Source organism: Mastigoproctus giganteus, chromosome 2 (genome assembly GCF_048544385.1).
Source record: "Mastigoproctus giganteus isolate SK-2022 chromosome 2, ASM4854438v1, whole genome shotgun sequence".
NCBI classification, from domain to species: domain Eukaryota; kingdom Metazoa; phylum Arthropoda; class Arachnida; order Uropygi; family Thelyphonidae; genus Mastigoproctus; species Mastigoproctus giganteus.
In genome coordinates, this window is record NC_143576.1 from 5,911,316 (window position 1) to 5,923,950 (window position 12,635).

The window sequence follows — 12,635 nt, forward strand, 5'->3', positions numbered from 1 at the left end:
AAGGAAAGACAGTTGTAGGATAGATGTGCAAGTTTGCCTTTAGCCAGCAGGTGGTTGATTGCTGGAACCAACTTCCATCCGTCATTGTAGAAGTTGAAAGCTTAAACAGATTCAAGGCAGAATTAGACAAACATTTGGAGTGAGTGGATGGGCGAAATGAGAAGGGTGTGTGCGTTTTTTTTTTTTTTTTTGGCTGATGCTGTATAAGCTTGCTTTCTTGCTAATGCTATATATATATATAATCCAAAAATTATATATGAATATAAATGAAGAGTAAAAAAATGAAAGAAAGAAATTATGGTTTATGTGTTTATTGTTATTATTATTTCGTATGGCAAAAATGAGGATTCATTTGTAACAAACAATGTCAAAAAAATAAATAAATAAATTACAATAAGCCTAAAAACAATATTTACAGAAAAAAATTATAAGTAACATTTGATGAATTAAAATGTAATATCCAGTTTATTCAGTCACGTAATAGCATCATCAGTAACACTATGTAGATCTTGGATGGAGCCTTCAAATCTCCTCTTTGGGCACTCCGAGATGACATGCTGGATGGTCTGGGGCACGTTGTCACAGTCACAGAATGGGTTTTCAGTTTTTCTCCACTTATGCAGCCAAAACTTGCATCTTCCGTGATTTGTTCGGATTCTGTTCAGGGATGTCCATTCCTTTCTTGGTAAGTTGAAACCTGGAACAGCTCTGCATGGATCACTGACTAAGCCCAGATGGTCGGGATTTGAAGTAGTCCAGTCTTCGCGCCAGGTCTGGTCAGCATTAAAATGTGACTTGATAAGTTTCTTGCCTAGCTTCCATGAGGGGTTCCTAGACTTCAATCTCTCCGGCTTCTGGGGTTTGCAATCCTGATGTATGGGCAATTGAGGATTTCTTTGACATTTCTGCCATTCTTTCAGCAGAGCTATTTCTCTTCTTATATGAGGGGGATAGATGTTAGATAACACTGGTAGCCATTTTAAAGGTGTCGATTTAATGATGCCTGATATTGTCCTCATTGTGTCATTCACTTGGGTATCAACTTTTACAGAGTGTGCACTATTAAGCCATACAGGGCAACAATATTCTTCAACTGAGTAGACTAGGGCAAGGGCTGATGTTCGTAGCACTGTTGCGTTTGCTCCCCAGCCTGTTCCACTGAGTTTATGCAAGATGTTATTCCTAGTTTTTATCTTTGCTGCAATATTACAAAGGTGTTGTTTATACATCAGTGTTCGGTCCATTATAATTCCCAGATATTTTGGGCAAGGGTTGTGTTTCAGTCGTTGACCTTTATATTCCACTTGTGGCATATAGTTAGCCCTATGATTATCGAGATGTGTATGTGTTTGTATATATGTATAAATTAAGTTATACACAAATGTACAGATCAAAATAAAAATGGTTACAACATTGGGGGAAGATGCCCCTTCCAATTCTACGGCTGACGACCAGAAATGTCATCACTCCAGAAGTTGTTGGCATTGTGCATTATCTGGTGATGACTAACAGTTCATTATATTGCCAGTGTCTTGTGCATGTCGTCTGGACATGTATACCACATAATAACAGAGGTTCTCGCAATGAAAAAAGGTGTCAGCACAATAGATCTCAAAGTTGTTGACAATTTATCAAAAACACACAAAAATTATCAGGTCAACTGAACGCTTGCATTGTTTTCAAGCAGATACAGTACATTTCCTTGCAAGGTTTATGACCATGAATGAGATGTGAATCCATCACTTTCAGCTAGAGACAAAGGAGCAGTCCAAATAGTGGGAAACACGTCTACTGCTCCAGAGAAAGCCAGGTTAATTCCTCCTTTGGAAAAGTGATGATAATATTAGTTTTTTGGGATGTTGTTGAGTGTTGCTGTTTGATTTTGATACCATTGGTTTATGCAATTTCGTGATTATTTCTTGATACAGATTAAGTATATAGATGAGATCCTATTCTTCCCTGTGCCAGGAAATATTAAAATAAATTTGGACATTACTAAATTACTTCTATAATTTTAATAAAAATGATTAAAATGTAATTTAAAATATAATATGATAAAAAATTATAGCTGTATTAGAAACTTTTGCAGAAAACTTCCTCCATATATAATTTTAAATGGAAAGCACTGTCTGAATTTGTTGGGGGGGCTAAAAATAATATGTCAAAAGGATAGTGTCAAGCAAATTAGTGAGGAATTGGTTAGTTCTTATGTGAAATAGAAGACTTTGGCCATTCCTATTTTTTTATCATTGTTTAAAAACTGTTAAGTACTGTACTTTTGCTACCAAGATTCTTTTCTTCCTTAACAATACTGTACCATCGAGTACAGTACTGTTAAGGAAGAAAAGAATCTTGGTACATCTTAAGTATCAAATTTACACATTTAAGTGTAAATTTGATATTTAAGATGATGGAAACAGTTAAGAGTTATTCTTATTGTTACTTTTGGCATATCAGGTTAACAGCAGGTATGGCTCAATCATTTATATATTATACAATTCACTCTTTTTCCTCAAAACTGAGCTAGAGTTGTGGTGGGGTGTCATCATAGTTTTGGAGTAATAACTGTATATTTAGAAATCTGAGTAAAGCTTTGTATACCATGCTACTCCTATTCATTGGTAAATGGTGTTGATAACTTCATTTGTAACTGTTTTCTGTGCATTTCTTTTCTCACTCTCTCTTTTTTTTTTTTTTTTTTATTGTATACCATGGTTATATTAATATTATATTTATATTTTATTGTGTGGCACACAATAAATTTTAGTTTAATTTTAGCAAAATATTTTATTATCTCTTTACTTTCCTAATTCATATGGTATAGCTAAAGTAATTTTTATGGTAAAGATGCATATATTATATTTAAGTATAACAATGTTTCTTTTATAGGTTTTTCAACAGTTGGGTATGCCATGGGATTAACCTTACTTGAAATGATATTGTTTAGAACAATGTAACATGGATAAAACAGGCAAGTAAATGTTAATTTCAAAACTGATTATTTGCAATTGCAAATAAAATCTAATGCAATAAAAACAAGTTCTCAAATCAGGCATGCTACTAATTTTTTAACAAATTCAGTGAAACCGAAGTATTGCACTCAACTTCCAAGGCTTTTGATCGTGTCTGTCATAAAGATTTTGTAAATAAGCTTCTGTCTTATGTATTGTCACATTGTTTCTGGTAGCCCGTTTTCTCTCTGACTGCTTATTGCAAGTGATGGCAATTAGCTCTTTGTTTTCTGACCTCAACTAATGCTTGTTTTCTCCAAGGTTCAGATTTTTCTCCCACTATTTGCATTTTGTTTATTAATGATTTTCCACTGACTGGAAATCCTGTTCATAGTTTTAGAAACCTTGCCCTGTACAAACAGCTTCAAATATCGATCACCAGTTCCTTAAGTGCTGATCATCAGGTAATTTCCCAGCGGGATGATAAAAATTCAGTTAATTTTAATCTTTCTTAAACTCATTCCTTTCTTATTTCTCGCAAAAAAAAAAAAAAAAAATAGTGTACTGTTCCTATGCTCATCTTCAATATCACAGGTTTCTAGATCATATCACATCTCTATTAAGGATAATATGACTTCTGATCCATCTCTCTTGGCTTAAATATATCACAAATGTTGCTTCTGCTGCATCAAACAACAAATCTTACCCTGGCATGGAATATTGTTCTGGAAATATTGTTCTCATGGATTCATGCCATTCGTGAGAACCATATGTTTCTTTTTAATGAGGCTAAAGTAATTAATACACAATATGTTGTTTTGGTTTTAGGAGCATTAGCAACTAAGGCCATATTGCTCCGGGGATATGCAGTGGTCATTCTCTGACCTTTCCGCATCCTCCATATTTGGTGGTCACGGGCTCGAACCCCGGTCTAATCAAGAAGCGTTTGCTACACACTGCTGCTTCTGCCCACCTGCCTCCATAGCCAGGTGGGCACTGCTGCTCCTGCCCACCTGGCTACGGAGGCACCAATACACAATATGAATATACAAAACTCCTAATAGCCAAAACACTTGAAATAAGTTAAATCCTAACGCTATAAATGTATTTAGATCATGCACAATTTCAGACTCGTGGACCTTTACGTGCATGTGTTAATAACATTATTTACATTGGTTAATAAAAATAATTTCATAGCGGTACACTAAATTGAATCTTATTATTAGTATAAAAGACAGTGGAGATTGTTAAGTGTCACTTTACTTCTTGTGATCACAGACCATCCCAAAATAACTTTGTCCCTTATTAAGAAGTTTAGTCTAAAATATTTTAGTAAATTTGACAGTTGTCTTCAATTTCCTGTTTATTATTTATTGCCTGGTGGTTTAGTTTGTGGTGGGTTGATGTATATCGACTTCGCTTTGCTCTTCCTTTTGGCAGCGAGTAGATTATGGAAATTAAATACAGGATTATTTTTAAGAAACCATTATATACTAACAATTTTAAATCATAATATCGTGTCATAAATTTAGTCTTGTATAATGTATTGGATTAATTTGATGTCAGTGTCAGGCCAAAGAACTTCCTATAAAAAGGTATGAGTTAAATCTCTTATATTTTTCAAATAGTATCAAAGTAGGAAGGATTGAGCTATATTGCTCTTATATATTTTGAAATCTAAAGTTAATTTATATGTATCCCATGCATTTTTCTTCTCTGCCCCATGTCTCATGGGCGCCTTTGTAGCCAGGTGGGAAGGAGCAGCAGTGTGTAACACACGCTTCTTGATTAGACCGGGGTTCGAGCCCGTCACCACCAAATACGGAGGATGCGGAAAGGTCAGGGAATGATCACCGCATATTCTAGGAGCAATATGGCCTTAGTTGCTAATGCTCCTAAAAAACCAAATAACAAACAACAACAACCATGTCTCATTAGTTCATCTGACATCCATTTAGGCCTAAACCCTGAACAATATTTCTTAGTTGGTTTGAAAAGCCTAGTACCTTCCAAGATTAATTCTTTGAATGCTTCCCATTTAGAATTTGCTGTTGGTAACATCATCAGTTGGTCCCACCGTATAGAATTTGAAAACTGTCTGAGACCACTGTAGTCACCTTTACGAAAGCAAAAACCCTTCCCTTTACCCTTGATGGTAGTTACTTTTAGTAAATCCCACTTCGGAATACTGTGATCACTGCCATATAGTGGTTCCTTTATCTGCAGATTCTTAATGCATGAAGTGCATTAAGAATACTGATAATCAGATCAAGGGTATTACTCCCTCTAGTTGCCTCCCGAACATGCTGCTGTAGAAAACAATCATCCAATAAATCCACAAAAGCCTTGCTAGTGTGTTAGTGACCAACAAACAAGTTCCAATCAATATTTGGGAAATTAAAATCCCCCATTATAAGTCAATCTGATTTACTGGCCCACTCAGTTTCTGTTTACAGTTGTTCATTATACTCCTCCGAGTCATTAGGCCTATAACACACTCCTACTCTCAATTTTGCTTTGCCAGTGTTTATGTCACCAAACTGATTCAACACTGCACTGTCCACCCATATCAACTGGCTGAAATTCCTTAGATTTTGTGTGTTTCTTAACTAATAGTATAACCGTTTCAACTAACAGTCTGCCAACCCCTTGTACTTTTTCTTACAGAATCTCAGTTATCAGTTGATTCAATCACTGCTCATCTCAGTTGCCCAAATTATTTCGCTGTATGATTCCTTTCACCTCAAAAGTGGTACTTGTGCATATATCTGTTACAATATTCCCTGTTAGAGACTTGGATATTTGGAATCTCCTCTTTTTGATCTTCTCTGGCTTAAAATCTCTACCTCATTCTGTCAAATTCATCTGTTGTCTCTACCGTTCTCCCAACTCTACTAATCACTTGGAACTCTTTGACTTCCTCTTTTTGCAACTTGACTTTCTTCAGTCTAACTTTCCTAACAGTGATGTAATTTTCCTTGCTGATTTTAATGTTTACAACTCCAGCTGGTCGAGATGCTGAGCAATTCCTCTTTTTAATTACGAATGACCTTGCACAGATTAATCATTTACCTACCAGAATACCTGACAATCCTAACCATAGAGCCAACATGCTTGATCTTTTTCTCACAAACAACCCTTCTAAGAACACGGTCTAAGTGAGTGGTCCTTTAGGCACCTTAGATCACAACTTGGTGATTGTCTCTTCTCCAATGGAGCCTTTATCTCATGGCTATTCCGAACCTCGTGTTGTTTGGCATTACAAAAATGCAAAACGGGATGACCTGCGAGATTTCTTTTCTTCTTTTCCTCAGTTGGATTACTGTTTCAAAACTTCTGATGTCAACGTTTGTTCAGATCGTGTCAGTTAAAAATATTCTTGTTGGAATGGGAATCCATTATTCCACATTCCACCTTAAAATCTCATCATTTTTCTAAATCTTGGTTTTCCAATAAATGTGCTAAGGCTGTTCAAGAGAAGAATGTTGCATATCGTAATTGGTTTGTTTCCAATTCTTCAGTTTCATTTTCTGCCTACACTAGAGCTCGCAACAATTGTAAAGCAGTAATTGAATCGTCCAAACTATATTTTGAACAAGCTAAGAGTAGAAAACTTGTTTCTTGCCCTAATGGTAGCCGAGCATTCTGGTCTCTTGCCAAAGCTATTGGCTGCAACTTTTGTCCATCTCTGCTCCCACCTCTGTTAAACCAGATGGTTCTATTATCACTTCAGCCAAGGATAAAGCTGACCTGTTAGAATCCAATATTTATTGTTATTTGGTTTTTTTTAGGAGCATTACAAACTAAGGCCATATTGCTCCGGGGGTATGCGGTGGTCATTCCCTGACCTTTCAGTATCCTCCGTATTTGGTGGTCACGAGCTGGAACTCCGGTTTAATCAAGAAGCATGTGCTATGCACTGCTGCTCTTGCTCACCCGGCTACGGAGGTGGCTCCCATATTTATTCCAACTCGTGTATTAATGATATTGGTAAAACACCTCCCACCATTCCCCACACACTCCATTCAATGCCTCCTGTTGTCTTCCATCAAAAGGATGTCTGTCAGAAGGATTTTGACAAATCTTGATATTGCTTCCTCTGCATCTAAAAATCTTGATATTGCTTCCTCTGCATCTAAAAATCTTGGTTTTCTCTTTCGCTGTCTGCGTTACTTTTCTTCCAAACATCTGTTCACTCTGTACAAATCGCAAATCCGCCCTACCATGGAATATTGTTTCCACTTCGGCGGTGCCCCCAAAATCTCTCTCAGGCTTCTAGATTCCATTCAGAAGAGGGCAGTTAGGTTAATTGATGACTCATCTCTAACAGAGATACTTCCATGAGCACTGATCTTCTGAATTGAATTCTATAATTCCCACTCTCTTTCAAAACTGTCTGAACACATCCCGCCACCACCCAGCATCCATTTACTGTCCAACTTCAAACTCACAGAACCAACGTTTCACCTTCCTTGTGTATTCATTCAACTGCCATTTTCTGGAACAACCTTCCTTCATACATATTTCCTGAAAATTACAGTCTACAGAAGTTCAAGTCTAAAGTCAACAAATATCATCTTTCGTCCTCTCAACTTCCACAGTACTAAGTACTATAGGTTCTAATACCTCTCGTATTTGGGGTTTTCATAAAAAAAAAAGGGGTAAAGGGAAAGGCTCAAACAGATTTTAAAATTTATTATTTGGGGTGCCCTGCTGATGTTGCCAACAGCCAATTTCAAATGGATAGCATTCAGAGAAGTAATCGTAGAAGCTGCTGCACTTTTCATACAACTAAGAGATATTATTCAATGGTAAGACGTAAATGGATATCAGCTGTACTGATGAGATTTGGCAGAGAAGAAAAATGTTTAGGATGTTTATAAATCACCAGGAGATACAGAAACCAACAGAAGGTAGAAACTAATATGGAATAAAATCATAAAGTGGGTTAGGCAAGCTGACACAGGCAAAGAGACATCTCTGGCAAAGAAAGGGGAAAAAAATGTAGTAATAACTTCTTTACTTACACCTAGACAAAGAGGAATTAATTATGTGGATCGTTACATATAAATGGTAAGCAGTTAATCCTGTTCAGGTTGCCAACAAACTGAATAGATATTTTGCATCTATATTCTCATATGAGAAATTTTTTAGGGATGGGAAAGACTGAAGTATATAAAATTGTAGGGAGCTAAATGATATACAGTCGATTCTGGTTAATTGGGACACATCTGGACTAGTGCATTTTGGCCCGATTAAGCAGCTGCCCCAATTATCCGAAGTTTCACGTAAAAAGAGTTAAAAATACCATGGACCCCCGCTTTAGCATTAGCATTAGTAGAGGCATATGATGCAAGAAAGGAAGCTTATGCAGCATCAGCCAGAAAAAAAAACTTCCCATTCACCCCTCCATTCATTCGAAATACCTGTCCAGCTGAGCCTTAAATTTATTTAGGCTATCAACTTCCACAACAAGGGATGGAAGTCGGTTCCGCCAACCAACCACCCGCTGGCTAAAGGCAAATTTCCGCACATCTATCCTGCATCTGTGTTTCCTCAATTTGAATTTATGCCCTCTCAGGTGATTATTCTGAGCAAGAGGCAGAATCCCATCAGCACTGAGCATGCTCATCCCATTCAAGGCTTTATACGCCTCTATCAGATCACCTCGCCGGTGCCTAGTCTCCAGACACTGTAATTTGAAAAACTTAAGCCTTTCTTCGCAAGAGCAACCCTTTGTTTCAGTCACTAAAGTTGTTGCCCTTCACTGTACTTGTTCCAACAGCTCTACATCCTTCTTGAAATGAGACCTCCAGACTGTATACAGTACTCAAGGTGTGGCCTGACCATTGCCTTATACAAGGGAATAATCGCCTCCTTATCCCTTCTAGAAAAATTCCTGTATATCATTGATAAGACACCATGAGCTACTCTTTCTGCCCGTCTGCACTGCTCAGAGAACTTCATATCTGCCTGCACAACCACCCCCAAGTCCCTTTCATTCTCTACCACTGTCAGTGTAGTACCACAGAGATGATACGTTTCTCTGCGGTTGCTGTTTCCCATTTGTAGTACTTTACATTTGTCAATGTTAAACTTCATTTGGCACATCTCAGCGCATCTGCTCAACCTTACCAGATCCTGCTGTAGCAGCACAGTGTCAGTAGTGTCCTTAACAACCCTGCCAACCTTTGTATCATCTGCAAACTTCGACATCAAGCTTGATATATCATCATCAATATTATTTATAAATACAGAAAATAATAATGGACACAACACTGAACTCTGAGGGACTCCACTAATAACATTAGCCCACGATGAGCAGTGTCCATTGATTACCACTCTCTGTCTTCTCCCCCTCAACCACCCCTTTATCCATAGCCGCAATTTGCCTTCAATGCCACACTGCTCCAATTTGTGCAGCAGTCTTCCATGTGCAACAGTATCAAAAGCCTTTCTAAGATCCAGTTCTTTTGTGACTGCATCATACTATCCAATCAAATTGGCCAGGCAAGACTTCTCCTTAACAAAACCACGCTGTGTCCCAGCTATAACTGAAGTCTTGTCTAGATGATCCTGCAGTGCTTCTTTAACCAGTGCCTCCATTAATTTTCGTGGAACAGAAGTTGAACTCACAGGTCTGTAATTACTTGTGTCCGCCTTTGATCCTCCTTTGTAAATTGGGGTCACATTTACACATCTCCAGTCTATGGGTACCTCCCCTGAGTCCAAGGAATCTCTCATAATTATGGCTAAGGGTTTGCTTACTTCCTTTGCTGCCTCCTTTAATATAACTGGATAGACCCTGTCCAGCCTGGGTGCCTTTTTTATGTTTATCTTCAACAAATTCTCGTCCACTTTCCTCTCAGTTATTACAAAATCATCCAGCTCACTGCCAGAGTTTAACTGACCTCTGGCATTCCCCTCCCTGAATAACTCCTCATGTGTGAATGTCGATGAAAAATATTAATTTAGTTTGTTAGCTACCTGAGCAGGATCATCAACAGTTGAACCATCGATATCAAGTGGACCAATCTTATTCACACCCTTCCTTCTAGAGTTTACATAAGTAAAGAATTCTTTGCTGTTTTTCTTTGCATCCCTTGCCAAAGATTTCTCGTAATCCGCCTTCGCCTGCCTAACCTCCTTTGTAACTTGGTTACAGATCAACATATCTATCATAGGCTTCTGTGTCACATGTTAATTTATATGTATCCCATCCATTTTTCTTCTCTGCCATATGTCTCATTATTTCATCTGACATCCATTTAGGCCTAAACCTTGAACAATATTTCTTGGTTGGTATGTAAAGCCTTGTAGCTCCCAAGATAAGTTCTTTGAATGCTTCCCATTTTGAATTTGCTGTTGATAACATCATCAGTTGGTCCCACTGTATAGAATTTAAATACTGTCTCAGACCATCGTAGTCGCCTTTACGAAAGCAATAACCCCTCCCTTTACCCTTGATGGTAGTTACCTCTGAGTAAATCCCACTTCAGCACACTGTGATCGCTGCCACTAGTGGTTCCTCTATCTGCAGATTCTTAATGCATGAAGAATCACTACTGATAATCAAATCAAGAGTATTACTCCCTCTAATTGCCTCTCCAACATGCTATGTAGAAAACAATCATCCAATAAATCCACTAAAGCCTTGCTAGTGTTTGAGTGACCAACCCACAAATTCCAGTCAATATCTGTGAAATTAAAATCCCCCATTATAAGACTCTATGACTTACTGGCCCACTCTATTTCCCTGTACAGTTTCTTGTTATACTCATCAGAGTCATTAGGCCTATAGCACACTCCTACTCTCAATTTTGATCTCCCAATGCTTATGTCACACCAAACTGACTCAACACTGCACTGTCCAGCGATGTCGACTGGCTTCACTTCCTTGGCTTTAATGTGTTTCTTAACTAATAGCATAACCCTTCCCATCCTGTCTATCCTTTCTCTAGACGTTGTACTCCCCAAATTCCAGTTCTGCATTCCTTATATTTATATGACACCACGTCTCTGATATCCCGACAATATCAGTCTTTGATGCTTTAAGCAATACCTCAAATTCATCAAATTTATTTACCAAACTCCTAGCATTGGTGTACACGCAAGTATACATGCACCTGTTCTTTTTCTTAGCTACCCTAACACAACCCATATGTTTACTTGTACCGCAATGACTCCTAGTAGTCTCTGAAATATCCTGCATCTTGTTTTCCAGTCTTCTGCTCATGCCAATAGAAGCAGTGCAAGAATCACTTTCACCTCTGCCAGTGGCTACTGTTAATCTATTACTCCTTGTATCCTCCCAAGCTAGCAGTTTTCCGACCCACCTAATACTACCTCGATAGCATCAGCAAATATTCTTGCACCCTTTCTATTTAAATGTATCCCATCCCTGTGAAGCAGTCCCTTTGGTTTACAATTGGTTCACTATACAATCAAATCAAATTACAGTGGGTCACCTAAGTAAAGCACCGTTCACTATACGATGTGTAATAAGCACCAGTCATTGTGGTCACGTTTGTCAATTGAATTTTAGTTCTATTAAACAGTGATTCTAATTAGTGAAAATAGGAGGAATATTATCCACAGGCTATAAAAGTAAAGATATATTAAGCACAAATTTACCCTTTATTACCTTACCAATTAAAAAATTAAATGATACTTGCAAATCGGAAGAATATACGTGATAATCGGAATAATTAATACACACTGTAATATGTACATACTAACTAGTTGGCATTTCTGTTCACTGACATTTGTGGGTGGGAGTTAAAATTCAAAACAGTAAAAAGATAAGCAATCAATAACAAAGAACACGGCACACACAAATTGCAAGTAACATGATACACGCAAGTGAAAACAGAGTAACAAGTTACGAATCTTTAAAAATAGGAATGAAGAGAAGATTATGAAAATTAATTTTTTTATATGATTGAAGATTTCAATGAAGTGTAAACACATTTTACCCTAATAACCCACAGAATTCCAGCTGTCGGTATTATCGCAAATTCAATACAATCGAGTTGACTATCCATTTATGCTAGATTTGCACTAACAGAAAAGCTCAATAAACAGGTGACTGCTAATTGTTTTTATTGTTTTATGATTGTGACCTCCAGAAATCAGACTGAACCACATGGTACTGTTGGAGACAATCGTAGTGTGATCTCCAGTGTTGTGGTCTCCTGCCCCGATTAAACAGCATGTTGTCCCAATTAAGCGAAGTAAACCCAGGCTATTTTCTCGATTGGTTTCTGTTTTTTAAGATTTACCCCAAATAATAGGCTGCCCAAATAACCGGAATCCACTGTATTTTTTAAATGATTGTTGATGATCCAGCTCAGGCTGCTGACAAACTGAATAGGTAATTTGCATCTACATTCACACATGAGGAGTACTTTAGGGAAGTGTTCATGTGTGAATGATTTTGTGATAACTGAGAGTTGTTGTGGTGGTGGTATTTTCTGGATCAAGGGCTACATAGGCCATATTGCACCTCATATGTAAAGTCAAATAAATTTACTTTACATATGAAAACTGCTTGAGCAGTAGTTATAAACAGTCATGTATTTGAATTTGTTTAAATAGTGAAAGAATTCAGAGAGATTTGCTTTTTTACCTATGATGCTTTTGAGAGAGAGAGAGAGAAAGTGAGGTTGTTGTAGATCAGAAATC

The 12,635-nt window shown here is 37.5% G+C and overlaps 1 protein-coding gene across 1 annotated transcript in view; it reads left to right on the plus strand.

Moving 5' to 3' along the window:
* The window catches only part of LOC150089134 (uncharacterized), a 101,467-nt gene that overhangs the window by 22,566 nt on the left and 66,266 nt on the right, over positions 1–12,635 (plus strand). The window contains exon 2 of the mRNA XM_090389112.1: positions 2,890–2,971. Coding sequence (XP_090245238.1) covers positions 2,959–2,971 — 13 coding nt within the window. The 5' untranslated portion in view covers positions 2,890–2,958. The remainder of the gene's footprint in view (positions 1–2,889; positions 2,972–12,635) is intronic.